We start from the raw sequence: 25,047 nt of genomic DNA, 5'->3' as shown, positions 1-25,047 counted from the left end.
GTCTCGGCAGCGCATACAAAGCTTAACTCCATCTGTCTGTCGTCACTAGCTTCATATGTCTTCCGGGTATTCTCTAAGTTGGGTCTCGTGCGTGAAGGTACATTCATCACTAGAAATATCATGTACATTAGGCGGCAATTAGGGATAGGATTCAACTTGCTCCAGACTGTGTGCTCAGCTCGCTGTATCAGACAAAGCTAGCGACCCAAACGTCCATCGCCCTGACTCCATTTCTACCCCCCTGAGTGCCTTCCAGGCTTGCCTCACATGCATCCCGCAACGCAAGAATTACTCCCCGTTCCCTCTCGTCACTCACGTTCTCCTCTATCTCCCTCTCGAAAGAGGAAGAGAGACAAGCAGAGACTTCCCATTGCCCGTCCATCAGCTCCTCCCCACTCTGTACGTGGGTGTCATCCTCGAGCCGCCACCCGGCAGCTAGAGCCAGCTCGATAAGTCTTTTTGGGCCCAAGATAGTGCGAACATTCGAGATGCTCTTTACCTTACGGCACTCCAACGCTGCCTGGGTGAGCGCCGCTAGTACATGAGGCTGGGCAGAGGGATGTGTGGCTACCAAAGACCACTCAGCAAGAAGAAGACGCTTACTGTGCTGTCTGATGGCGCGGAAGGTGGAAAGGATGAGCGAGGGTGTGGGGAAATACCATAGACAGTGGGCGAGCACTGTCGCGTCGAAGGCCTTGCCGCTGCTGGTGGGTGCTGAAGAGCTAGAAGACGGGATGGGAAGGGAAGAGAGGTATTCCAGAGGGGCTTGTTGGATCCACGTAATTTGCTTTCCGAGCGGTCCTTGTGTGATGTGATCCTGTGCCTGGCCAATGGTATACGGAGAACCTGGAAGATCATGAATTCACTACTTCTACACGCCCGACAGAAGAACAAGAAAAGTGTAGCTTGAAATTACTTACCATATGTCAAGTCTGCTGGATCGACGGCCACAACATTTCCTTGCTCACCAATAGCACAAGCAAGGACAGTCGTACAGTCTCCTTGCCCGCACCCTAATTCCAGCACCTTCGAGCTAGTAGAGATGTTCCATTGCTGTAGGAGCTTTATACGGTGGAGGGTCTGGGCGAGCTGGATGCTGAAGTTATGAGGATCGTGTAAGGAAAGACGAGCAATATAAGTGGCGTCGAGTTCGGTAGCCATCTTGGGCTCGATGGGTGTTGGATAGAAGACTGCAGAGGTTTGGATTACCAGGTGAATTCTGAGGGTCTTTATTTAGTTCCAGTACTATTAGGCAAGAGCTGGTGAAGATAAGGCGAGTGTTGAGGATGACTCCGCCGCCTTGTCTGAGTCAAGACTTCCGGAGATAAGGCACGATGTGGAGATATGTAGGAGGATGCGCACTAGATTCATACCACCTTCCAAATCAGACTGCCCGGTCTTCCATCTTCGTTTGCATCAACATTACAATTTCGCCCTAGGCGCCTCACCATCATGGTTCCATCCTGGCATGTCCGCGAGATCCTTCGCACGCGCCGCCCTTCTCGACTTCAGCGCATCACCAGTACCGGGACGCCATCTCCATGCATGCGCGAGGTCGTCTGCCAGTGTACCTTCGAGTAGCTCGATCACATGCTTACCTATGTTTGGAAGAAGCTTGAAGGTATGGCTACATAATAAGTCAGTAACTCATCAATACGGCGTTCGTAACGAGGCAGAAACTCACCCGCTATCTCCGGTAGCAAGTACAAAGTTCTTCCACTCAGGATGCTCGCACATCAAGAGTGCCGCATCTGCTGTGTCTGTACACCAACACAGATGTCTGTTGAATAACTCTTTCTCTGTGAACTTTGGCAGGAAGGTCGCAATAGCTTTACGGATGCTGACCTCGGAGGCATCCGGATAGGTATCTGTGGGATGCTTCGCTGCAGATCTAGGTACCGAGATGCGCTGTGGTGTCGATGCACCAAAAGGCTGATGCTGCTTGAAGCGTGTGAAACCTGGGAATTCGTCGCAGACTTTGATGACGCCATGTTCGTCAGGCTCGAAAAAGAAGCCCACGTCACCGTTGTAAACTACAGGAACGTTCTTGTATTCTGCAGCTTCGCTGGGAGAGAGTTGAATGTGGGCATATACCCATGCCTGAAGAAGTCAATGCGAAAGTATGTAGCTGAGCTGAAATGACATACCTTCGAGACACACTGTTCTTGCAGATCGACTAGCACGGAGCTCCATGCACCGGCTGCCAAAACCACCTTGTCGGCGTAATACCGCGTCCCGTCAACTGTTTCAACACCAATACACACCCCTTCCGCCAGAAGAGGCTGTTTGAATGATCCTGCTCCACCGAAGCCGAATTTGACACCTTGATCCCGCAGGTATCCACCAATGGCATCGATGGCTTTAGCTGCAGCGAGCCAGCCGCCGTCTTCGCTGTAGACAGCTTTCCAACCTTTGATCTGTTCGCGGTCTAGAAGTGGCATCTTATTCAAGATCTCCTCCTCTGAGTCTAGCCATTCTGTTGTCGTTTCTAGACCTGCATCTGCGTCGAGAAGAGCTTGGTAAGCTTGCTTCAGATCCGCGAGACCCTTTTCACTGTGCGCGCAGTCAAGCTGAGAATGATGTTAGTCTCTGAATATGCTTCTTGCTAGGTTGCGCTTGAAGCACTCACCCGTCCAGTGTTGTGGAAATACTCTTTGAATAGATCATCTTCCTTCCACATCTGCCTCGCCTCCAGACTCAACTGCAAGTCCACCTTGTTTCGCAAACGGATGCCCATGATCTTGTTCAGGTCATTTCCAGCTGATTGGGACGATGGAATTGGGTACGTATCCAGCACTGTGATGTTTGACGGTGTGTACCCTGAGCGTACTAGATGAAGGGCTGTTGACGAGCCTATGGTACCACCACCGCCCACAACAATGACGGAACGATGTTCTCTGGAAGGTGCCATGCTGAGGTAACGTTCTCTCTGGCTCGAAGAGCTCGCGTGCTAGAATGCGAAACAGCGTTGCCGGAAGTCGTTATCAGTACCGACCCACGATGTAATCCCGCCGGTTAAGTATCCTTAGAGGCTGCACACGCCACCAGCACGGTGACACGATGGCAATACATTCTCCACGCGCCAGATGCGAGCACGCGAGGTTTTGATTGAGTAATTGAGGCCTGCCGTCCCAAGTATCGCGGCCGTTCTCGCTTGGGGATCCCGACTGTTACCCTTTCCAAACAGGGTTAGGCTGGCGGACGTCAGCGATGCGTCAAGCCAGGGCGGGCTCCGTTTCTGCCCGGTTTGAGCATGGAGCAGGGCCATGACCCTCCATGCTTGACATTGCGATAACAGAACTGGGTCTATGCAGCCAAAGTACGATATCAACGACCCTTTTTTCTGCAAGAGTCGCCCTCAACCCGCGGAGCACATGAACAGCTGACTCACGCCTTGCATCAACCCGACATCCAAGCCTCGCAACCATGTCTAGCGCAGGCTTACCATTCCTTAACCACCTTAGTTTCCAACCTCCACTTTTCCAAACTGTTCGCACTTCCATATCCAGCCTAGTCTACACTCTCATCTAAACTGCCCTTTCCCTCGGAAACCGGTCTATCACCGGAGCGATTGACTCCACAGGTCGCTATCAGCTGGACGGGAACGACTCGTTTACCCCAGCTTGGGGTAACATAGTTCCGAGATCCACAGATAAGCCGATGCTGGTCGCGCGGACAGACGGTAGGAGGTAGATGTGTGTGGGAGGGACATGGTGTATATAAAGGTCGTGTGCAATGCCTTTGATCTCACCTCAGCTCGAAGCTCAGTCTCTATCTGCCCCGTATCGTTTCTGGTCTTCCCAGTTGGAATCTTTGAAGATGTCCAAGTTCGACGCTGCTCCTCCCAACACACACGCTGGCGGCGACGACGATGCCCTCCGCACAAAGGGCAACGACCCGCTCAACGCTCCGCCGACATACGATATCGCCGACGAGAGGATCAACATGGAAGAGTATACCAGGACTGTTCCAAAGTGGAAGAGAATATGGCAACATAGCTTGACACAGATGCTGTTACTCAGTGTGCAGGCTTTCTGCGGTCCTGCAATGGCCGACGCTATTGCTGGTAAGCTATCTTTGAACTTGTCACACGACACCTAAGATTGATAAGCCTGCAGGTCTTGGTGGAGGTGGTCTCGCTACTCCTCAAACCTCAAACATTGCGACCGCTGTCAACTACACCATGCTTGCTGTCTGTTGTGCTCTCGGAGGGCCCATCGTCAACAAGCTCGGAACGAAATGGGCTTTGGTCATCGGCGCTTGCTCGTTCCCAATCCGTGGCTCTTCCTATTACTGCAACTCCAAGTTCGGAAACCAGTGGTATTTGATCTTGGGCGGCTTCTTCACTGGCATCGGTACTGGTACTTGGTATGTTGCAGAATCCGGAACAATAATGTCACTCGCGCCATCTGGATCTCGTGGCAAGTACCTGGCGCTTTGGATCGTTGCTAGAAACTTAGGACAGCTTGTCGGTGGTGCTATCAAGTGAGTTTTGCAGACTGAAGGCCACTTTGCATCAGCTAACATCTGTGTCACAGTCTGTCAAAGAACCACGAGAAAGGCGTCGTCGGTGGTGTAACGCCGGATACCTACGTCGCCTTCTTGATCATCGAATGTATGGCTTTGCCATTCGCCTTCCTCATCTCACCTCTTGAACGAGTTGTACGCTCAGACGGAACGCGTATCCTCGTCTCTGAGAAGATCGGCACGGTGATGGAGTTTAAGCAAATCAAGATCACCATGACATCGAAGCTTATCCTGCTTTCCGCATTCTGGGCCATATGGTCGTTCTTCTACAGGTCAGTCAAGTCTCGATCATATCGAAACGGCAGCTAATCAGCTATTAGTGGAACATGGTCGACCTATCTTGGAACCTACTTTAGCGTCCGTGCCCGCGCTCTCTCCTCCCTCATCTCGCCCTTCTTCTGTATCGTCGGTTGCTTCGGTCTCGGGTTCATCCTCGATCTCAAGGGTGTCAGCCAACGTCGTCGCGCACAAATCGGTCTCTTTACCGTCGTGCTTCTCAACCTTGGCGTCTACATCTGGTCTATCGTCATGCAGGTTGGATTCAACAGCAATAATCCAGGCAAGATCGATTGGGACGATTCTCGGTATGCGCGTTCTTTCTTGCCATACTTTTTCGTGCAGACGACTGGACCTCTCTCGCAATCTTACATGTACTGGCTACTCTCTTCCTTCGCAACAGACGCTCAAGGTATGTCTCCTCATTCGGAAAGTCTTGTTGATTCAGTCGCTGATGACATACAGCAAACGTACGTAATGGTGCAGCTTTTCGCTGTCTTGAGGCCATTGGACAAGCCATCTCTTACGGGATGAACACCCAAATCAAGACATCCCCTCTCATCGGCTTCTGCGTCACTTTTGGCTTGATGGCACTTGCTCTGGGTCCGATGCTGGTACTGGTGAACCAGACGCCAGATCGCATCCCTGCTGATGTGATTGCGGAAGAGCAGTACAGCGAAGAGAAGAAGATCGGTAATGTGAATGTCGAGACCAAGGTCTGAGGCCTGTTTAATTTACGATATGTCGATGAGATTGGAACGGAATTCTCTATGCCTCCATAGTATAAAAGCCAATAGAATGCCAAAGACGGGTTCAACTTTGCCATCTAATATGTGCACCAGCTGTGTGACATCGCAACTAAAGATGCATAGTTGCTTATCGGCATCCAGGATGGCTACATTCTGTGTTACGTTTTGCTGCATATATACTTGGAAATATTACAGCTAGTAAGTTTCTAAGGTATTACATGCTTTATCTGAAAGCCTTCGTATAAATTGCGACATGGGTCATAGCCGCACCGAGTGCGGGTTGTGAAAGAGAGAAACGATGCATTAGTGTTCTGCGAGTCACCCTTCAGATATTCGTCACTGGTACCGCCCACTGCATTGACTAAAGATGCTTTCGTGTTATTTTGATGGATTCAGTCTCTTCGCCAGATGCACTTTGCACTCAGATACATCAGTGCATTAGTGGCGTGTCAAGAAGCTTGACTCCCAGCGTAGCCGATGTTCAAGTTGGGCAGCCTGACTTTTGCAACCATGTCTCATTCAATAAAAGCGTCTGTCCGACGCTTCCAAGGTTGTATGCGAGGAAAGGTCTTCTTGATGAGCTCAGCACTAGCCGAATGGGGAAATACATAGAGCTTTGTTGGCACCAGGCCGATCGATGGACGATACCAGTGTTTGGACGTGTATTAGATGGCCGAACGAGCTAGATTGGTAACTTTCCTGCGTGCGTAAGGCGGAAGCGCCATGTGTATCCAACCAACATGATCGAATAAGAAACATACATAAAGACGGCTTTGGGCGAGAAATAGAGATTAGCATTTTTCACTACCACAGCAGCCTTGCTCCGTCCCTTTGTCTGTCAAGCCCTCAGTTTCACATACCAAGATGACTACCGCAGCAGAGAACAAATTAGAGGACCCCCAAGGTCAAATCATCGTGCATGCCATCGAAGAGAAGGCGCAATGGACACCAAACAACATGTACATGCGATACGCACCGGGTGACTGGAAAGCATGCGGGTACAAGACGATTACGTGGAAGCAGTATGCAAACGCAATTGACAAGAGGGCTTTCTGGTTCGACGAGCAGCTTGGCTTGGCGGTCGATCGTGAGACGATGGCTTACTTTGGGCCCAACGATCCAAGGTATGCTATTTTGATACCAGCCATAGTCAAGAATGGACGAAAAGTAAGTGTTGAGTTACTCTGTGCAACCTCTTGGATAACAGCCTCTGCAGTTGCTGGTTCCGGATGGGCGTGTGACCAACGAGGGGCTTGCAAGCGACTAGTTGCAAAGTATGGCTCTATCCTGAAGATGGTCCTACAGGCCCGTTGGTCGGACCGGAGTCAGGCTTGAAATTATGTGCTTTGCCGTCGCTGGAACGGATGCTTTACAACGAAGAGCAAGAGCGGTACCCCTACGATAAAACGTTTGAAGAGGCCAAGTAGGATGAAATCGTCATCATCCATACATCCGGTACCACTGGTAAGCTGTCTGAATTGGATTGGTATCTCAATTGCTCACCTCTCTTCAGGCGAACCCAAGCCTATTTTTCACACAAATGGCATGTGGAGCGTAAATAAGAATGTGCACATACTGAGTCGGAGACACTGGCCCCACGGCATTCAGTACGAACGTTGGATCGGAAAGACGTCTCTCAACCCATGTCCACCGCAATGGATAGCCGGCTTACATGCGATGATTTTGAGCCCGGTTTTCCTAGACAGTCCCTGCGTCATGATGCCACGAGACGAAGTTTCCCTGACCCTCACCCTGTTCAAGAAGATCATGTCGTTGAACAGGATCGAAGGCATCAGATGCCCTCCATTCACTATCAACGGCCTCTACGCGGACCCAGAAACTCAACAAATGCTGAAGTCACTGGACTTCATTGTGTACACGGTGCACCATTGGATCGAGCGATTGGAGACGACCTTTGCCAGCACACGAGATTGAGCCCACTCATTGGCTCCACGGAAAATGGAGATCAGATCGGCCTACGGCCAGCCGATAGAAAGCTCTAGTATACCCACGACTTTGTTCCAGAGAACGGTCATAGGATGGTGCCTTTTGACGCAGGCTCGGACGATCTCCACGAGCTCATATTGGAGAACGTTGGAGATGGGCGTACCAATCCTTTCCAGTCAGCCTTCTGGAACACAGGACATCGTTTCCTGGAGCAGATTGAAACGAAGGAGCTCTACAGGTCCGTCAAGGACTCTGATGGCCGCACGCGATGGGCGTTTTCTGCGCGCAAAGACGACTTGACGAAGCTGAATTGGCTGGCAAAGTTTCATGCGCAAGATATTGAAAGGCGTATTTTGCAACACCCAGACGTGCAAAATGTGCTGGTAGGTGGAGAAGCCCGGCCTGCGCCGTATGTCATCGTTCAAGCAAAGGAAGGTGTGCTGAACGGAAAGAGCGAGGTGCAGCTGGTTGATGAGCTCTATTATGGAGTGGTTGCTGCTACCAATAAGACCGACATGGACGAGATAAGAATTCCCAGGGAAACAATCATGATCGCAAAGAAGGAGAATCCGCTCAAGGTCAGCTTGAAGCAGTTGGTGCAGAGGAAAGCTGTTGAGCAGGACTATTCCGAGGAAATTGAGCAGGCATATGTGCGGCTAGAGAACAGCGGGAAGCCTCAGGCCCGTCAAATGATACTTGACCTCTCCAGCAGCCGATTCTTTTTCTTCGTGACATGTTGTTTGGTGTGGTGTCTTAAGTCGAGTCAGCCGAACCTAGGTGCCTAGGAAGGCGCGTCTGGCAAAACGCGCTAACGGCGTGAACCTCGGCTTCGCCAGTGATGATGTCGGCCGTTGCGGTTGAGTTACTCCGCATTTCAGGAAGGAGCGGCCATAAACCTTGAGGTGTCTTCTCAGCTAGACGTTCAATATCCCTGGTTTATTTTCCAAGTGAACGCGATATTTCAAGTATAATGTCTTACTCCAAGCGCATCGATCAGATTGCAGGCCATCTCAACTACCCCAAGGGTATGTTGGCTGGCCAAACCGCCATCATCACAGGTTCAGGACAGGGAATCGGCGCTGAGGCCGCGAAACTGTTTGCAAAGGAAGGCGCGAAGGTTGTGGTAGCCGATGTAGATGCCAGTAAGTCACTATGGATGTCACATGTAAGCACAGGGCTGACGTTTGGTCTAGAGAAAGCAGAATCTGTAGCTGCGGAAATCAACGAGTCTGGTGGTAGCGCCCTGGCTGTCGCAGGCGACGTGCTCGACGACGCCTACATCAAGACGCTTATTTCCAAGGCTGCTGAGTTCGGAGGCGGCAAGCTCCACATCATCGTCAACAACGCCGGCTACACATGGGATGGCGTCATCCACAAGATGACGGACAAGCAATGGCACACGATTGTTGACCTACACGCGACAGCGCCTTTCAAGATTGTGAGGGCTGCGGCGCCATACTTCAGGGTCAAGGACGGCGAGCCGAGGAACATCATCAACATTTCCAGCACAAGTGGTGTGAACGGCAATGCTGGACAAATCAACTACGCGCTGGCGAAGGCGGGTGTAACCGGTATGACCAAGACCATTGCGAAAGAGTATGTCTCCCCTCTCTCTCCAACGTATTCCCCTCTAACGCGTCTGCAGATGGGGCCCTCAATTCGGCGTGCGCTCCAACACAGTAGCCTTTGGACACATCCAGACACGGTTGACGGCGGCGAAGGAGGCTGGCGCATTCATTACCACGCCCGACGGCGAGAAGGTAGCGCTGGGCATACCACAGGCGCAAAAGGCAGGCGCAGGGCAGGGCCAAGAACACATGGACATTCCTCTGAGGAGACCGGGCACGGCGACGGAGGCCGCGAGTGCCGTGTTGGCCGTTGCGAGTCCGCTGTTCAGTTATGTAAACGGAGAGACGATCAAGGTGACTGGAGGACGCGGCATGTAGAAAAGTGCAAGCCTCGTGCGACAATTGACAAACTTGTTTGCAAGCTCAAACACATGCGGTGGTGAGGGAGTCGCAAAGATAGTCAGCTATGGTTTCAACTACCAAGATCTTGGACAGGGTCTCGGCACCCATGTTCCGCTCCGCCATCCCCAGATGCTGGATGCACATCAGCCACCTGCATCCCGACAAGAGCAGCCCCTCGTGCGCCTTCTTCTTGCCTGTATTGATATATTTGTCGCCGTTCGTTATACCCATCCACCATGTACATGCCCAATCGATAGCCCATCTACCCAATTACCTTTCAAAGCATACGCGTACGCAGCATTCGCTTCCTGCGGACTATTCGCCGCGGGCGAGCGAGCATCCCTTACCACGACACCGCGCACCACGTATACGACGACACCGCGCGTTGCTAAGTCGCCATGAGCGATGAGAAACATGGCTACGTCCGCGAGCCATCTCCGCCACCCATCCCCACATACGACGAGGCAACTTCCTCGCGCAACGCCCCTGCGCGCCTCGGACCCAACGAGACCAGCGACGATGCCGAGCGGCAGGGTCTCCTGAGCCCGGATGTGCGCATACAAGCCGACCCGCGCAGGCGCAATGGATACTACCAGGCCCCCTCCGTACAGTCGGTGGACGACGATGGCGACTCGGATCTCGGGAGTCCGGTGCGAGAGAGCCAGGACGAGGACCTGCGCCAGACCATGGAGGAGATGGAGATTCTAGATCCAGAGGCTGCTGAGGAGGGGCGGTCGAGGCGGAATCGATCAAGAGGCAGGTTCTCGAAACGCTTCTACAGCATCAGACATTCCCTATCGAGTTGGAATCTGCCGCGAATACCCTGGCCCAGCTGGCGTCCCAACTTCAGCGCCATGACGGACCACATACCGACGATACCGGAAGAATACAAGCCGGGGTGGTCGATTATCGCGCGATTGTTTGGCCTCATACTGATCATCGTTCTGGTATACCTCCTGGTCGTCAGCGAGGTGGTGCCCATGGGCGGAGGCTTCGGCACGCCCTTCAACCCCGAGTGGGTACGGTCGACGGCTATGGAGAGCGTCGAGAGCTGGCGGATTGAGAAGAATCTGGAATACATTACAAGCTACGACCACATAGGGGGCACTGAGGGGAGTTATGTGCTGGGGCAGTGGATCGAGGGCAAGTTCAAGGATGCGCATATGGACACATATACCCACGACGAGTACGTTACACATTGTGAGACTTCACAAAGGGTCACGCTAATTAGACTAGGTACTACGTATACATGAACTATGCAAAGAAGGGCGGACGGAGGGTCGCCATCGTCGAGCCACAGGACAAGAAGTGGGAGGCCAAACTCGAAGAGCCGTCCGTCTTCAATCCTGCCAAAGCGCAAACGCCTGCCTACCATGGTCTGTCTGCGACCGGAAACGCCACCGGGCCCTTGATATATGTCAACTACTGCGACAAGAAAGACTTCAAGCGATTATGGGATAGCGAGGTGGACGTGCAAGGTGCGATTGCGCTCTGCCGATATTACGGAACACAGCCAGACCTATCCATGAAGATCAAGGCTGCGCAAGATGCTGGAGTTGTGGGTGTCTTGGTATACTCGGACCCAGCAGATGACGGCTTTAAGAAGGGGAACCCCTGGCCAGATGGCAAATGGCGGCCTGGAGACAGCGTGCAGCGAGGATCCGTCGCACAGACAAACATGATCATGGGAGATGTGCTCACGCCTGGTATGCCGAGCTTCAAGAAAGTGGAGCGCATGCCCCGAGACAAGAACCCGGCCTTACCGAAGATTCCAAGTTTACCGCTCTCGTGGAAGGATGCGCAGAAGCTGCTCAAGTCGCTGAAAGGTTCAGGCGAGCAATTGCCAGATGAATGGATTGGTGGTGTACCGGATGTTGGCGAGCACTGGTATTCTGGTCATCCAAAGACTTCGCCAAAGGTGTTCCTGCAAAACGACCAGGATGAGGTCGAACAACAGCGGATCACCAACGTTTTCGGGTCTCTCAAGGGCAGCGAAGATCCGGCTAGCAAGATCATAATCGGCAACCACCGCGATTCCTGGTGTTTCGGTGCAGCGGACCCTGGCTCTGGCACGGCTGTCATGCTCGAAGTTGTACGTGTACTAGGCGAGTTACGCTCGCAAGGATGGCGACCGCTCCGCACTATCGAATTTGCGTCGTGGGACGCTGGCGAATACAACCGAATCGGCTCTACCGAGCATGTTGAAGCGAACGTACAAGCCCTCCGAGATAGCGCCATCGCCTACCTGAATGTCGACGTAGGTGTAACGGGCGACAAGCTGTGGGCCAACGGTTCTCCAATCTTCCAACACGCCTGGACGCGCGTGCTCGACCGACTTTCCGACCCCCGGGAGAACAAGACCATGAAGGAGCTGTGGGAGACCTCGGACTCCAAAATTGGTAATCTAGGCGCTGGAAGTGATTACGTTGCTTTCCAATCCATCGCTGGTACCTCCTCACTTGACTTCGGCTTCACCAGCAAAGAGGGTCAATCAAACCCCATTGCGCGCAGCTGCTACGAGACTCTCTCCTGGATGCGCAAATACATCGACCCCGGCTTCGCTTACCACGCCGTGCTCGCCCAGCTCTGGGTTCTTCTCATCCTCGAGCTCGCTCAAGAGCCCATCATCCCCATGAAGATTGACGACTATGCCCGCGCGCTGCAAGAAGAAGGCCAGGCATTGTTGGACTGGACCGAGAAGAAAAGCGGCGGCGGCGAGTACGACATCGAGATGTTTCAGCCTCTAGTCGACAGTCTGAGTATGTTTAAGAAGAAGGCAGAGACTTTCGGGCGGTGGGAACAAAACTGGTACAACCAAGTTTATGCCACTGGTGGCTTTGAAAGTAGTGGCGTCACGATACAGAGAGTTGGACATAACGGGAGGATCGCAGGTTTCGAGACCGACTTGCTTGATCTCGCGAGGGCCAAGGATGACAAGGGGCCGCATGGTGTAAGTTCCTCGCCCCCTCCGATATGTGAGATTATCGTTGGCTAATTCACCAACAGCTTCCCAACCGCGACCAATACAAGCACGTCGTCTTCGCCCCGGACCTTAACAACGGCCTCGAAGCCAGTGTCTTCCCTTTCGCACGCGAAGCAATTGAGAAGAAAGATTGGGACGCCGCATCCAAAGCCATCAAGAAGACGGCTGATATATTGAACCGCGCGAGCGATCGGCTCGGCTAAGATATGTGTGTACATGTACAGCAAAGTTGCATTTCCGCGGTGTTTGGGCGTAGCGAAAGACTGGCTGCATAACATTATTGGGTCGGGGATATATCTCGTGTGTAGCGCCGGGCCTCGGCTTTTTTATATGGGTGTCATATTCATCTCTGTTTGGTGAGCGTCGTCATCATCGCTAGCTAGGAGATTGTTTGTTGGGCCGCCTTCTCACGTGCTTGTGCTAGCCCGACTCTGTCCACGACTACACAAAATCTGTCCTCTGTGCTCTTTTGTATCACTTACCTTCCTCGCTCATTTCACCATCTTCATGAGAAAAAACCAAAAGGTTATGATCCATGTCGGTGAGACCTCTGCTGCCTTATAGAGCAATCATTGTCTCCCACATGTTGGCTTCAGGTCCACGTGCTCAAAATTCCAAAAGGCACCTCTAACATCGGTCTGTCCTTCTGTGCGTGACTCAAGAGAGGGGAGCAAACCATCATGTCCTCCTTTTGTTCCACAAAGTCGAACAGGGATCGTTGTATGATTTCCTCAAAGACATGCAATCGCACCACATCATCTTTGTTTCTTGCGTCTCTGGCTTCTACTTGAGCTGGAAAAGAACGTACGCCAAATTTGGTCATGACAGTAGACTGTCTCGCCTGTCTTGATAGTTTTAAAGCATCAATATACATGCGACGAAGTGATGGGTTCTGTGGACTGTCTTTCTCAAAAGATACCCGACAATGGTTATGTCCGCCGCGTCTCCCTCTCTTCTCAGCGCGAAACACGATATTATAGACCTCACTATTGCCTAAAAGTGCATTACAATACCTAACTCGACTTGTGGCCGCCCATGCATATCTTCGAAAAATTGATGAAAAGTTGTAGGCCAACTTCAAAAGATCTAGCGTTCGAGTCTATGGTATTTTTTGCCTCTCGCGATATGCGCAAGATTTCATGGTTCATGTAGAACCTGGCAGCTAGCTCCAACGGACGACCTCGAACTACATCTGAAGAGGAATAAAGTCTGGTGTGAGTGATATATAAGTCGCCTGCCTGCATGATTCTCAACTTCTACCATCATCCTCGTCGTCTCGGAGTATCCAAAAACTTCTCAAAGCAGAGCCATGTCTACTCCCTCGGGATTTTCTTTCTAAAAAGCCACAAGACATAGCATGGCGCTTCTTCTCCTAAGCAAGACGAGACTGGGGACATGGTTCTCCTGTTTCCCAGGTATCTTCTAAGAACTTTCATCATACCCTACATGTGAGCTTCTGAGCCAGCAAGAGAGAAGGGAATTCAAAAACTGTGCCAGACTGGCACATGAGTCTTTGCACAGCACCGAGGTTCATTACTTTATACGTCACATCTCATAACGCAAAGTAAAACTTTCTATAAGCAAGTCGTGTGGAGTTTCTCGAAGCACGTATGGCTTCGTGCCAAAGCCGCAAAAGCTTTCACCGAGTGAACACATGTTTTCTCTGCGGAGTGAACTGTTTCACGATTTCAAAGTCGCTGGTTAACATCTTCTGCTCGAACCGATGAGCTTTACTAAAACGCGAGACCCGATGGCGTATGATCCGGAGGCTTAGGCCGTGTTGCCTTGGTTCGAACATTCCAAATCAACATGCCTTCTTTGAGTGGAAATGCGTCTGCCACGTACTGGTGGTAGTCTTCGGACTTCCGTACGAATCCAACCCCGGTTTACTGCCTCTTCTTCTCTACATCTTTGAACAGGCTGCCTGTCCCCTCTTCACAAAATGTTTCCTCAGAGCCTCGATGACTTAATGTCAAGGTCACTACAATATCGAAAAGGCAGTCGTCCACTGGATGATTATATACAGACTCAAAAGCTTTGATTCAATTCGTGATTTGGGTCATGAGCTGCCACAACAGGCCAAAATTAAAGGCATGTCTTCCCCCTCCGCTCGCATCTTTCTCTATGCTCAAGTTCTCGGTGTGAGCGGAAGTAGCCTCTGCGATTCAACAAGATATAAAGAGGCGTCCGCTGGACTGATGTACCTCCAGTCCTGTCAAGATCATATTGAAAGAAATCTCCGAAAGAGTTAGAGCAGATAGTCATGTTATTGCTTCTAGCTCGGCAATTGAAAGTCTCGCTTCTACCAGGACATGTTCGCAGCTGGGCTTGGCTGTGCACAATAAAGAATATCGAACATGTAGTCCTGGCCATCCTCTGTTTTTATTACCTGTTTGCATCTGCGGAGTAAGCAAAAGCTGCCGAGATTGTGGGGTGGGGAAAGCCTGCCAGGTAAAAGAAATGCATGGCGGTCCTGAGCAATACCTGAAAAAAGACAGCTACATGTTTCCTGTCTCTTGCATGGGGTACACCGTACATTGGCATCCTTCGAAAAGACCCCACGATTCTAGGCCTGGAGGAGGCATCCCATCGCTTACATCCCGAAAAGCTGACTACAATGACGCTTCGTTGAATCGCAAGGCACGGGTTCCAGCTCCGGGAACAGTGCCAACGATCGACGATCGAGTAGCCTCCTAACGTTTGGCGGCGCATGTTGTGTCTCGCGTACTGGTTTGCGACAGCGGCTTCGCGATAGCATGTCAGTAGTATGAACCTCTGCCGGCGCAATCTCTTGCTGCGTGAAGCCGAAAGTTTGTCTCATGGGCGAGAGCTCGCTTTCTCGGCGAGGAAAACAGCAACCTCCAAAGTACCGGCAGCCCGCAGATCCGGTAGCAGGGTCAACGTGCGAGTAATGACGGTGCACATCTCCACGTTCTTCAACGTTGTGACTGTGTGAAGCGAAGCCCATGTCCCACCTGAGCACCGCCGCGGCTGCAACCGAAAACGTGGAGTCAGCCAGGCGCTAGAGACTGCTAGCTCTCACTCATCAATCCTTCAGCGGAATCTCGGCCGCGCCGACAAACTTCTCTTAGCAACATCGGCGTTTGAACAAAACAACGCACTGGTCGGTCCTGCTGTTTTGTCATCGTTTGCTCCTGAGCTCAATTCCTCGTTCTACACAAACATGGGCATTGCACCGGCCAGCACACCACCACAGGACGCCGTGCAACTTCTAGACTGACCAAAAGAGCTTTTGGGAAGGAAATCATGAAGGATCTCGTCAGGTACCGGTCTGAAGTGCCGCTAACCGATGCGCTGCACAACACATCTCTCGCTTCGACCGCAACTCATTCGGTGAAAATGAAAGCGCTCTGAATTCGATACAGCCATCAAGCCCAAAACACCTCATCGCGTTAGCGTTCAGCCCTAGCACCCCTGAGCAAATCAGCCCACGCAGCGAAGAGTGCCGCTTGGGATAACCGACTAGTTTTACTCGCACGGCAGCTCATCCGCATGACTAGGCAAGACATCAGGCCCATGATGCCAAGTCTCGTGGCTTGCGTTGCTGGCTTCGGAAAAGTTGTAGCGTTGCTGCATTGTTCGATGGAAAAGCCACCAGCTGAAGTTTCAGCATAATGTGGATTCTTGGAAGGCTAGAATGGCTCAACATGGGAAACTTTGCTCGCTTCTTTGCTTGGAGAATTGGATGACAGGGTGGTATGATGGTTTGTATAAGGAGACTGTTGCGCCGTGATGGTGTTGAGGTGTAACTGCATCCTACAGGCGCTACAAATACGCTCACACTCGTTTTGGTCTATCGTAATCAGCTAAACGACATACTGTATTGACATACATATAAACAAACCTCCTCCAAGTATCGTCACCGCCCTCTGCAGCGTTGGTCAACCATACCTCAGCCAACGCCAACCATCATCTTTCGATCACAATGTCAGGACCGTCAGATAAACTCGGCGGTCTATCCACCAGCGTCGTCGCCATCATCGCTATCGGTGGTGTAGCAGGCCTGCTAGCCCTCATCGTCGTTACGTCTCTCATCTTGGACATACCAAAGCGTATGAAGCAGAAGAAAAACACTGGGCTCATGGCACCGGAAGAGATGGAGAAGAAGAGTGTAGAGATCGACGACGCGGAAAAGGGTGCTATCAAGCAATCGACAAGAGAGATATCGGTTCAATCCCCGAGCTTGTACTCAAGCACCTATCTTGCTCGGCCAGCGTCGCCAGAGTGTCAGTGCGCCCACCCATCGATAGTCGTACATCCTTCGCCAGTCTATTCGAATACCACAACGTTAAGATGAGCTTATCGGCATTCCACTATATGTATCACGATACCTTTCTGTGGATACTTTATCTATTCGCACACGTCTACACCGCCCGGGTAGGACCGGTCAGAGGACACCTTTACCTTCGGCGTTAAGACCTGAAATGTTCTTATCACCTTTCACAAAAATCTTGTCCAGATGAGACGAGGGCGACACGGCTGGAAGTTTGATACCCTGTTACTCATGGATGTTCGGAGTTAACTGTTATCACCGCTGGGTAACGCAAGGCTGCGCGTCATAATACTACGCGAGAGCTCCATACACCATGGTCTAATACCTGCTTGAGTAAAATTCTCGGACAGTTTGTAGTACACAAAGCAGATTGTTCTCTTCTGTCATTGCGTTTCGGGACATCATTCGGCCGAATCGCATGTGTTACACAACATGATCGCTTCGATGCAGCACGAATAGATTGCAACTGTCCACAATTGCTCGGCGTCAGCACTTAAGATAGTAATGAAGAGATCAAGACCAGTCATCAAGAAAGAAGAGTATTATTACGTGTTGAATCCTCTATGGTCTATTTAAACGTTCAATGTTGACATGCTGCGCAGTACGCCCCTATGCAGGTTAGTGCAAAAGGCAGTCGGTCTTTCCGTAGCGCGCATCTTACAACAATCTTGTGATGGAGTGGGATTAGCATTGTGTTAACGCAAAGCGTTGCCAGCGCAAGAAGTCTTAGGTAATAAGCACTAAGCAGGCGAGGCCACCGTCATCTTCGACGTTGCCCAGTTGTGTATCTAGTCCGGACGACTTTTCGCCCTATCAAGGCAGCAGTCATCGACGCCCCGAAACACGCGGGTACGACTACACGGTACTACCGCTTATTCACACATGATAAGATGTGGAGACATACTCAGCGCGTATAAATGCTGAGCATTCCTTACACATCAAAGTCAGCCATTGAACCAGAACATACGAGCTTCAACCTCTTAAAGCCTTCTCACGATCTTACTGCACTTTCAAAACCTCCCACGTCCACTAAGTTTCAATCAGCATCCAAGATGGCAGACTTCAAGCCGTACAGCGAGCAGCCTGAGCTCCACACCAAAGCGCCCTACCGTGCCGCTATGCTCACGCAGCCTGCAAACCTCAAGCAAGCACTCAAAGACGCTCAGGCAGACGCAAGTAAGACCCTCATGGGCATCGCGCAAGGTATCCCAAGTACCTTCGTAACCAAGTTGATTGCCTCCACCAAACCGGATTTCATCTGGATGGATGTTGAGCACGGCATGTACAATCGATTGACGTTGCATGAGTAAGTGGACTTCCCGGTACATTCCACTACGAAGGCTTTGAGGGTTGAAACCGCACGAGAGCATAGTGCTAATAGATGCGGCAAAGTTGTATCCACGCCGCTCAACATCATTCAGAGGGCAAATCAATGGTCATCTGCCGTGTACCCAAGCGCGATGAGCTTAGTCTCACGACCGCCCTTGATGCAGGATGTGCCGGGATCGTCATCCCGCATGTGGAAAGCGCGCAAGAAGTCCGAGACTTCATCAAGGAAATGTACTTTGGCGGTATGTTCCCACATCCCGACCTTCCCTACCTATACTAACACAGCATGTCTAGACGGCAAAGGCCACCGTTCATTCAGCCCCTGGACCTTCACGCCCGGCATGACCCAATCGCTCTACCCGAACGACCCTTACAACGTCCAAACCGCCAACAACCACGTCTGCCTCATCCCCCAGATCGAATCCCTAAAGGGTCTCGAGGCCTGCGAGGAAATTGCCGCTGTGGAGGGCATCTCTGGTCTCATGTTTGGTCCTGGAGATTTTATGATTGACGCTGGTATGGACATCCATGCATTCATGAACGGAGATCCCGATCCAAAGTTCTTCGAGGCCATGGGGAGATTTAGTGCTGCGGCTGCCAAGCATGATCTGCCAATCTTTGGGTACGTATATCGCATGTTGCTTTATGTTGGGCCAGACGGCTGACGGATGTTTAGTGGTGTGATGGGATTGGATCAGATTCCGATGGCGATTCAGACGGGAATGCGCGGTATTGCTGTGCAGTTCGATGTCTGGGGTACTACTAGGCTCTTTGCGAGTTCTTTGGAAGAGGGCTGGAAATATGCGAAGAGTTTTGAAGGGAACCCGAAACCAAGTATGGCGAACGGGCAAGCGAAGCCGGCTGAGTAGGTTGAGATGACGGGCACCGAATGTTTGTATGTCTGTCGCTGTCCTGTGAATATCTCAACGTACAAAACCGTATCCGCATATTTATGCACTGATGATTTCGAAGGATGCCGTCGTTTTATACACTGTGTCCATGCAAGATGCAGTCTGTTGGGACCTGTCACAACACCTCCCGTGTCGCCTGTCACTACGCAAACGTTCAATTCGGTTGAGAAACATGTCACAACAATTGATGAAATTTCTTGTGTGCCCTATCCAAGGCTATGTTGCATTTTCGTGTCGTTGCTGCAGTCGCCGTTGCCACTGTCAATTGATATCGGAACATGCGAAGTGAGGAGTCATATAGGGTAAGGATAGATCCGAGTTTACCGTAGTGCTGGGCGATAATCTTAAAAGCGATCGTTGTAGCGCGCCCCAAAAGAGGATATAGATCTTCCTGTCAGGTTAGGCGTCCGATGTGACGAGGCTGAGCGTGCTCCGCATCTTGTAAGTTTGCCAATCAGTCTTGCCGGTGGACGGCGCGATTCCTCGCGTGCATACACTTTTCCCGAAGTAGCTAGCTCAGTGCTACTCCAACGAGAGAAGGATGGACATAGCCCTGAATTGCCATCGCTGTGTTGTGATATAAGTAGAACGATTAGCTCGTCTCGCATATGTATCTAGGGCTTACTGCAGTTCCTTGACACAGGATCAATCTGTATACGTCAGAGCAGAATTGTATATCAAGGAATTATACCCCATCCAATCTTCATGTCCTTCCCAACTTCGGTATCGATTTCAGATTGCGAAAGAGATTCATCAGGACGCTTAGTCTGTATGTCTAATCCAAGTGACCAGTTCGGTTAGTATGTCTGCCTCCCTCAAACATTTGAGTCTCTGATTCAACGCCAGATGCCAACCGAAATGATGCGAAAGACAGCTTCGGTGAGTCCGACCTCCGAGTTTGCAGCCGTTCAATTTGACTGACATCAGGTTCAGACAAAGCTGTGGACGCGCAGCAGAGGATCATCGGCATTGGTGTGGGGGTTGGAGTAGGATTGTTCCTTCTCTTCGCCGGCCTGGGTTTTTGGGCATTCCGACGACACAGCAAGAAACGAACGCGACAGATAAACCAGCAGGCACAGACACAATCGGATCTGCTGCAGCCTAGGATGCAACAGACGGACCCGCCGCAGTCCTGGATGAGGCAAGACCAGGAAGTGGACGGAACGGCATACAGGAGTGAGGTCGAGGCCCAAGACAAGCCACATCAGTACCAGTCACACCAGTACCAGGAGATGAACGCAAATCCATACGGGAACCAATTTCAAGGTGGCCCAATGGTAGAAGCGCAGGGAACGCGGGATCCCCAGGAGATGGCGTTGAACCAGAGGCAGTATCCGCCGCATGAGATGCCAGGTAACGGGGCCGTTGGAGGGCGCTGAACCAATTTACGTTGTAATCTTATCGATTGATCCGATTGACCGACATTAACATGTGATGCGACATTGGCGAACGTGCTGCATGGTTCGCAAAGTTCCAAGATTTTGGCGGTTAAGAGTTTGGGCGAGTCCAGCCTGTCGCGTCTGCCATGCTCGCGTCGCGCGAATAACGGTCCGTGCACGACCAGCCATCACCCAACCACCACATTTCTAGCCCTCGAGAAATTGCGCAGCACGACAGCAGCTATGGATCTAATAAACGGATACCTACATCGTGATTCCCACACTGTCCTCTGCCAGCGCATACCCACACCGAAGCTGTGCTCAACACGTGTACACGACTATCAACGGCGCAGTCAATAAACCTTCCCAATCCTTTCGATACAATGCTCCTCAACGCTCAGACTCTGGCACTGGCCGCTCTTTTCTCGGCACTGGCTACCGGACGGCCTTTGGACTCGTCGAAGCCCCGCGAGATCGTTCCACGCAACAAGAGCTATTCGGTTGTCAACGTCGGTGGAGACGCCTCAACCCCGGTACCCGCAACAGCCACTTCAGTGATCAAGACGACCAAGACAGTCGAAGTCGTCGGCCCGGCACAGACTGTCACCCAAGAAGTCACTGCGACTGTTGTCAAGCCCCAACCGGTGCCCGCATCGACATCTAGCTGCAGCTCGAGCAGCGTGTTGAAATCGTCATCGTCATCGTCGACACCCACACCAGTCTCATCGACTCCTACGCCAACGCCTACATCAACATCATCCGTCAAGTCTACATCAAGTCCTAGCCCGTCGGTCCCTTTGCCAACATCAACTGCAACACCGACTATCTCGAGCTTGTATTCCAGCAGCATCTCAACGCCCATCTCAACGCCGAAGCCAATCTTCGTCACGGTGACGCTGTCGCCAGACAACGGCCCCACGGAGTACTATGATGATGGCATGTGGCACACGCATTACCGTGTGAAGACGTTTGAAGCCGCTGCAGCTGTCACTGCAGCCCCATAGCTAGCTGCATGGTTTTAGCTGCCCAGGCTTCTTTTGTGTTTTTGCGTTGGCGGCAGACTGGCTCCACCCGCCTGTTCCATTCTCCCAGTGTTTTACGATATACGAATAATGGCCGGAAGCCAGCATAGTAGGGCGAGGATTTATATTATGAAGACTAGACACGTCCATGAGACGAATGCCGATGTACCAATAGATTGAATAATAAAAGCATGAAGAAGCCGACGTTTTGACCTTGCAGAGTGATGGTGGTGTAGGCTAGTGATGACGCAGCTCGAAGGGGAAGCTTGCATGCCTGCTCCGGTGCTTGGCGAACGGTTACACCCAAGGCGGCGGTGCGTATCCACGACGAGCTCTCCACACCCCCGGACGATCCGCCTCTCTCGCTCACAATGGCGTCGCCGCCCCCCGTAGAAGACCAGGCCCGGCTGCTCGAAGATGCCCTGGCCGTGGTGCGCCAGCAGACGATGCTCATGCGGCGCTGCCTCGAGACGCCGGGCAAGCTGATGGATGCGCTCAAGTGCAGGTACGCGCACGACGTGCTCTAAGCTCCAAGGGCCCCTCTGGCAATGCGCGGTGCTAATGACCCCCATGACAGCTCGACCCTCGTGTCCGAACTGCGGACCAGCAGCCTCGGCCCCAAGCAGTACTACGAGCTGTACATGGCCGTCTTCGATGCCCTGCGCCATCTCTCCGTCTACCTGCGCGAGAACCACCCCGTCAACCACCTCGCCGACCTCTACGAACTCGTCCAGTATGCCGGCAACATCATCCCCCGCCTGTACCTCATGGTCACCGTCGGCACCGTCTACATGGCCATTGAGGATGCGCCTGTCAAGGAGATTATGAAGGACATGATGGAGATGAGTCGCGGCGTCCAGCACCCCATCCGCGGCCTCTTCCTGCGCTACTATCTGGCGGGTCAGGCTCGCGACTGCCTTCCGTCGGGCGACAGCGAGGGGCCCGAGGGCAATCTCCAGGACTCCATCAGCTTCATCCTGACCAACTTTGTCGAAATGAACAAGCTGTGGGTGCGCCTGCAGCACCAGGGACATTCCAGGGAGCGCGAGCAGCGGACCAAGGAGCGCCAGGAACTGCAGCTCCTCGTGGGCAGCAACTTGGTCAGGCTCAGCCAGCTGGTCGACTTGGACAACTACAAGAAGATCCTCAACCCGCTGCTGGAACAAATTGTGCAATGTCGCGATGTCCTGGCCCAGGAATACCTCCTCGAGGGTATGTATCGCACTGCCGACCTCAGCATATCATTAACACGCAGCAGTTGTCACACAGGTCTTCCCGGACGAATTCCACCTGCACACGCTCGACCAGTTCCTCTCCGCCGTCGCACGCCTAAATCCACACGTAAATGTCAAAGCCATCGTAGTCGGCCTCATGGACCGCTTGTCATCGTACGCGCAAAGAGAAGCCGAGTCGGAAAGCCCAGAGCAGCGCAAGAAGACGGAAGAGGAGTCAATAGCACAACTCATGGAACAGATGCGGATAGCAAAGGAAAAGAAGGCTGCTGAACCCGAACCAGCGCCAGCGCAGCAGAATGGAGACGCAGAGGAACCCTCCGACACGCAACCAAGCACCGAAGAAGACCCCGAAGAGACATCGAAACCTTCCGAGACCTCTGCCGAGAACGAGGAAACCCCAGCGACTGAGACAGATGGCGATATCGAGAAGAGACGCGGCATACCGAACAATGTCAAGCTGTTCGAGATCTTCCATGAGCAGGTGCAGACGCTGGTCAAGATGCAGCGGCTACCAATACAAGACACGATTGGCCTATTGGTTTCGCTAGCAAATCTTGCCTTGTACGGTTCAGCACATTCTTTACAACGATGATTATACTAATCGCCACAGGAACATTTACCCCGAAAGACTCGACTACATCGACCAAGTCTTGACGTTTGCGAATCAAAAGGTCGCCGAGTACGCAAACAGCGCCGACTTGCACTCGCAAGCAACTCAGAGCCAGATCCTCAGCCTCCTCCTTTCGCCGATCAAGACCTACATCTCCCTCTTCACTGCGCTTGCATTACCCAACTTCATCCCTCTGCTACATTCACAACCGTATCCGACTCGGAGAGCTGTGGCCGGCGAAGTCGCAAGAAGTCTGATGCGGAATCAGACCTACATCGCGTCCGTGGAGAACCTTGAAAGTGTGCTGGAGATCTTAAAGGTTCTCATCCGAGAAGGCATTCAGCAAGCGCAGGGATACCCAGGAGGGCCGATTCAAAGACGGGCACAGGAGACGGAAGAGACCATAGAAGAGCAAGGATGGCTGGCGCGGATAGTACACCTTATTCGCGGCAAGGACAACGATACCCAATTCAAGGTGAGTTTGGTCAAAGTGCAGACAATAGTGTATACTAACAACCCTCGTAGCTCCTCCAAGCCGCCCGCAAGTCCTTCGCCGAAGGCAACGAGCGCGTCAAGTACACATCGCCCGCCATCATCACAGCATCGCTCAAGCTCGCACGGCAATACAAGAAGCGCGAACACTTCGAAGACAACTGGCAATCACAATCATCCGCTCTGTACAAGTTCATGCACAGCACATTGTCGACACTCTATACCCGCGTTACTGGCTCCGCAGACCTATCTCTCCGCCTCTTCATCGCCTGTGGTCAAGTCGCAGATCAGAACGGCTTCGAAGAGGTCGCGTACGAGTTCTTCGCGCAGGCGTTTACGATATACGAGGAGGCAATCAGCGACTCAAGAGCGCAGTTCCAGGCTGTCTGCGTCATTGCGAGTGGCCTACATACAACGAGGAATTTCGGCAAGGAGAATTACGATACCCTCATCACGAAGTGCGCGTTACATGGAAGCAAGCTGCTCAAGAAGCCGGATCAGTGTCGCGCAGTGTACCTCGCAAGTCACTTGTGGTGGGCTACTGAGATCAGGGCATTGGGCGAGGAAGACCCCAAGAACGTGAGTGGACCCGATCCGACTTTGAAGAAACCAGTACTGACTACTACAGCTCTACCGTGACGGCAAGCGAGTGCTTGAGTGCTTACAACGTGCTCTCCGCGTGGCCGACGCATGCATGGATGCCGCGGTCTCAGTCGAGCTGTTTGTTGAAATCTTGAACAGATATGTCTACTACTTCGACCAAGAAAACGACGCTGTAAGTTGCCATCTTCCAGACTCTGGAATGTTTCTAACGATTACCAGGTCACGACGAAATACCTCAACGGTCTCATCGAGCTCATCCACTCCAACCTACAATCCAACGAAAACGCCTCTTCGCTCGAAAACCCAAGGAAACACTTCCAGCGTACCCTGGATTACATAGCGAGTCGAGAGTACGAGGGTGTAGTGACAGCGGCAAAATAATGCTTGTGAGAAAAGGAGATGCGGCGCCTGTTTTGAGTTGGAAGTCCTTGTACGACTAGATGGACATGGATATTGCACGCTCAGATACCAAGTATATAGTATGGGAAAATGGAGAACGTTAATGAAGCCGAATATGTTGTAGCATAGCACGCATGTGCTAGGCGCCTTCAGGACCACTTGCAGGAAAGATAATGATCATCAACGTCATCACGACTACGCGCAGCATTCGCCAATTCGCTAGAGGGTATAAAAACTGTCTTTATGTCTGTCTGCTTCTTTTCTCTATCACTCTCGTTGCTCAGCCTTTTCCCCAAAATCACCATGACTTGCGCCATGGTG

At 52.0% G+C, this 25,047-nt stretch overlaps 13 protein-coding genes across 13 annotated transcripts; 10 read left to right on the top strand and 3 right to left on the bottom strand.

The window, feature by feature from the left end:
* Window positions 1-106: 106 nt before the first annotated feature.
* On the bottom strand, window positions 107-1,420 carry BKA58DRAFT_150729 (SAM-dependent methyltransferase-like protein). The gene is made up of 2 exons (XM_046164778.1): window positions 921-1,420; window positions 107-846 (listed from the first exon to the last, which is right to left on the bottom strand). Exons 1-2 carry the CDS (start codon window positions 1,159-1,161, stop codon window positions 188-190), a joined length of 900 nt encoding a protein of 299 aa, XP_046026275.1. The 5' UTR covers window positions 1,162-1,420; the 3' UTR covers window positions 107-187.
* On the bottom strand, window positions 1,211-3,130 carry BKA58DRAFT_382563 (fructosyl amino acid oxidase). The gene is made up of 4 exons (XM_046170112.1): window positions 2,630-3,130; window positions 2,148-2,570; window positions 1,685-2,100; window positions 1,211-1,627 (listed from the first exon to the last, which is right to left on the bottom strand). Exons 1-4 carry the CDS (start codon window positions 2,909-2,911, stop codon window positions 1,423-1,425), a joined length of 1,326 nt encoding a protein of 441 aa, XP_046026274.1. The 5' UTR covers window positions 2,912-3,130; the 3' UTR covers window positions 1,211-1,422.
* Window positions 3,131-3,570: 440 nt separating this feature from the next.
* Window positions 3,571-5,628, top strand: BKA58DRAFT_382559 (major facilitator superfamily domain-containing protein). The gene is made up of 5 exons (XM_046170111.1): window positions 3,571-4,066; window positions 4,119-4,485; window positions 4,539-4,799; window positions 4,848-5,215; window positions 5,269-5,628. The coding sequence occupies exons 1-5, from the start codon at window positions 3,736-3,738 to the stop codon at window positions 5,523-5,525; spliced, it is 1,584 nt and encodes a 527-aa protein (XP_046026273.1). The 5' UTR covers window positions 3,571-3,735; the 3' UTR covers window positions 5,526-5,628.
* A 788-nt stretch (window positions 5,629-6,416) lies between these two features.
* Window positions 6,417-6,819, top strand: BKA58DRAFT_400893 (uncharacterized protein; the record flags this gene model as incomplete). The annotated part of the gene is made up of 2 exons (XM_046171627.1): window positions 6,417-6,719; window positions 6,769-6,819. The coding sequence occupies 2 exons, from the start codon at window positions 6,417-6,419 to the stop codon at window positions 6,817-6,819; spliced, it is 354 nt and encodes a 117-aa protein (XP_046026272.1).
* A 772-nt stretch (window positions 6,820-7,591) lies between these two features.
* Window positions 7,592-8,284, top strand: BKA58DRAFT_468431 (uncharacterized protein; the record flags this gene model as incomplete). Its single annotated transcript, XM_046175107.1, has 1 exon — window positions 7,592-8,284. The coding sequence occupies one exon, from the start codon at window positions 7,592-7,594 to the stop codon at window positions 8,282-8,284; it is 693 nt and encodes a 230-aa protein (XP_046026271.1).
* Window positions 8,285-8,359: 75 nt separating this feature from the next.
* BKA58DRAFT_150678 (uncharacterized protein) lies at window positions 8,360-9,581 on the top strand. The gene is made up of 3 exons (XM_046164776.1): window positions 8,360-8,641; window positions 8,693-9,095; window positions 9,145-9,581. The coding sequence occupies exons 1-3, from the start codon at window positions 8,470-8,472 to the stop codon at window positions 9,443-9,445; spliced, it is 876 nt and encodes a 291-aa protein (XP_046026270.1). The 5' UTR covers window positions 8,360-8,469; the 3' UTR covers window positions 9,446-9,581.
* A 1-nt stretch (window position 9,582) lies between these two features.
* Window positions 9,583-12,964, top strand: BKA58DRAFT_150679 (N-acetylated-alpha-linked acidic dipeptidase 2). The gene is made up of 3 exons (XM_046164777.1): window positions 9,583-10,655; window positions 10,706-12,419; window positions 12,476-12,964. The coding sequence occupies exons 1-3, from the start codon at window positions 9,868-9,870 to the stop codon at window positions 12,653-12,655; spliced, it is 2,682 nt and encodes an 893-aa protein (XP_046026269.1). The 5' UTR covers window positions 9,583-9,867; the 3' UTR covers window positions 12,656-12,964.
* Window positions 12,965-14,477: 1,513 nt separating this feature from the next.
* BKA58DRAFT_382555 (uncharacterized protein) lies at window positions 14,478-15,038 on the bottom strand. Its single transcript, XM_046170110.1, has one exon. It carries the CDS (start codon window positions 14,823-14,825, stop codon window positions 14,538-14,540), a length of 288 nt encoding a protein of 95 aa, XP_046026268.1. The 5' UTR covers window positions 14,826-15,038; the 3' UTR covers window positions 14,478-14,537.
* Window positions 15,039-16,398: 1,360 nt separating this feature from the next.
* Window positions 16,399-16,770, top strand: BKA58DRAFT_400890 (uncharacterized protein; the record flags this gene model as incomplete). The annotated part of the gene is made up of 1 exon (XM_046171626.1): window positions 16,399-16,770. The coding sequence occupies one exon, from the start codon at window positions 16,399-16,401 to the stop codon at window positions 16,768-16,770; it is 372 nt and encodes a 123-aa protein (XP_046026267.1).
* A 1,028-nt stretch (window positions 16,771-17,798) lies between these two features.
* On the top strand, window positions 17,799-18,944 carry BKA58DRAFT_410692 (macrophomate synthase; the record flags this gene model as incomplete). The annotated part of the gene is made up of 4 exons (XM_046172240.1): window positions 17,799-18,052; window positions 18,139-18,317; window positions 18,370-18,697; window positions 18,752-18,944. The coding sequence occupies 4 exons, from the start codon at window positions 17,799-17,801 to the stop codon at window positions 18,942-18,944; spliced, it is 954 nt and encodes a 317-aa protein (XP_046026266.1).
* An 813-nt stretch (window positions 18,945-19,757) lies between these two features.
* Window positions 19,758-20,365, top strand: BKA58DRAFT_438788 (uncharacterized protein; the record flags this gene model as incomplete). Its single annotated transcript, XM_046173619.1, has 3 exons — window positions 19,758-19,782; window positions 19,833-19,865; window positions 19,920-20,365. The coding sequence occupies 3 exons, from the start codon at window positions 19,758-19,760 to the stop codon at window positions 20,363-20,365; spliced, it is 504 nt and encodes a 167-aa protein (XP_046026265.1).
* A 192-nt stretch (window positions 20,366-20,557) lies between these two features.
* Window positions 20,558-21,439, top strand: BKA58DRAFT_150632 (uncharacterized protein). Its single transcript, XM_046164775.1, has one exon. It carries the CDS (start codon window positions 20,749-20,751, stop codon window positions 21,367-21,369), a length of 621 nt encoding a protein of 206 aa, XP_046026264.1. The 5' UTR covers window positions 20,558-20,748; the 3' UTR covers window positions 21,370-21,439.
* Window positions 21,440-21,689: 250 nt separating this feature from the next.
* BKA58DRAFT_382548 (vacuolar protein sorting-associated protein 35) lies at window positions 21,690-24,952 on the top strand. Its single transcript, XM_046170109.1, has 7 exons — window positions 21,690-21,892; window positions 21,965-22,599; window positions 22,646-23,183; window positions 23,233-23,707; window positions 23,758-24,303; window positions 24,353-24,499; window positions 24,547-24,952. Exons 1-7 carry the CDS (start codon window positions 21,759-21,761, stop codon window positions 24,706-24,708), a joined length of 2,637 nt encoding a protein of 878 aa, XP_046026263.1. The 5' UTR covers window positions 21,690-21,758; the 3' UTR covers window positions 24,709-24,952.
* The last annotated feature ends 95 nt before the right edge of the window (window positions 24,953-25,047 follow it).

Source organism: Alternaria rosae (assembly GCF_020736505.1).
Source record: "Alternaria rosae strain MPI-PUGE-AT-0040 chromosome Unknown BKA58scaffold_4, whole genome shotgun sequence".
In the NCBI taxonomy this organism is placed as follows: Eukaryota; Fungi; Ascomycota; class Dothideomycetes; order Pleosporales; family Pleosporaceae; genus Alternaria; species Alternaria rosae.
Note: the sequence above shows the minus strand (reverse complement) of the source record. Positions and strands in the feature narration are given on the sequence as shown.

Excerpts from the sequence above, each read along its gene's own strand:
- BKA58DRAFT_382563 (XM_046170112.1), bottom strand. The coding sequence starts at position 2,911 with ATGGCACCTTCCAGAGAACATCGTTCCGTCATTGTTGTGGGCGGTGGT. Across the intron at positions 2,571-2,629 it reads ATTTCCACAACACTGGACGG|CTTGACTGCGCGCACAGTGA; the intron begins GTGAGTGCTTCA and ends CATCATTCTCAG. Across the intron at positions 2,101-2,147 it reads AAGAACAGTGTGTCTCGAAG|GCATGGGTATATGCCCACAT; the intron begins GTATGTCATTTC and ends TGACTTCTTCAG.
- BKA58DRAFT_382559 (XM_046170111.1), top strand. The coding sequence starts at position 3,736 with ATGCCTTTGATCTCACCTCAGCTCGAAGCTCAGTCTCTATCTGCCCCG. Across the intron at positions 4,067-4,118 it reads AATGGCCGACGCTATTGCTG|GTCTTGGTGGAGGTGGTCTC; the intron begins GTAAGCTATCTT and ends ATAAGCCTGCAG. Across the intron at positions 4,486-4,538 it reads CTTGTCGGTGGTGCTATCAA|TCTGTCAAAGAACCACGAGA; the intron begins GTGAGTTTTGCA and ends TCTGTGTCACAG.
- BKA58DRAFT_150729 (XM_046164778.1), bottom strand. The coding sequence starts at position 1,161 with ATGGCTACCGAACTCGACGCCACTTATATTGCTCGTCTTTCCTTACAC. Across the intron at positions 847-920 it reads TCCAGCAGACTTGACATATG|GTTCTCCGTATACCATTGGC; the intron begins GTAAGTAATTTC and ends ATGATCTTCCAG.
- BKA58DRAFT_150679 (XM_046164777.1), top strand. The coding sequence starts at position 9,868 with ATGAGCGATGAGAAACATGGCTACGTCCGCGAGCCATCTCCGCCACCC. Across the intron at positions 10,656-10,705 it reads GACACATATACCCACGACGA|GTACTACGTATACATGAACT; the intron begins GTACGTTACACA and ends TAATTAGACTAG. Across the intron at positions 12,420-12,475 it reads ATGACAAGGGGCCGCATGGT|CTTCCCAACCGCGACCAATA; the intron begins GTAAGTTCCTCG and ends ATTCACCAACAG.
- BKA58DRAFT_150632 (XM_046164775.1), top strand. The coding sequence starts at position 20,749 with ATGCTCCTCAACGCTCAGACTCTGGCACTGGCCGCTCTTTTCTCGGCA.
- BKA58DRAFT_150678 (XM_046164776.1), top strand. The coding sequence starts at position 8,470 with ATGTCTTACTCCAAGCGCATCGATCAGATTGCAGGCCATCTCAACTAC. Across the intron at positions 8,642-8,692 it reads GGTAGCCGATGTAGATGCCA|AGAAAGCAGAATCTGTAGCT; the intron begins GTAAGTCACTAT and ends CGTTTGGTCTAG. Across the intron at positions 9,096-9,144 it reads ACCAAGACCATTGCGAAAGA|ATGGGGCCCTCAATTCGGCG; the intron begins GTATGTCTCCCC and ends ACGCGTCTGCAG.
- BKA58DRAFT_382548 (XM_046170109.1), top strand. The coding sequence starts at position 21,759 with ATGGCGTCGCCGCCCCCCGTAGAAGACCAGGCCCGGCTGCTCGAAGAT. Across the intron at positions 21,893-21,964 it reads ATGGATGCGCTCAAGTGCAG|CTCGACCCTCGTGTCCGAAC; the intron begins GTACGCGCACGA and ends CCCCCATGACAG. Across the intron at positions 23,184-23,232 it reads TCGCTAGCAAATCTTGCCTT|GAACATTTACCCCGAAAGAC; the intron begins GTACGGTTCAGC and ends TAATCGCCACAG.
- BKA58DRAFT_382555 (XM_046170110.1), bottom strand. The coding sequence starts at position 14,825 with ATGGCCAGGACTACATGTTCGATATTCTTTATTGTGCACAGCCAAGCC.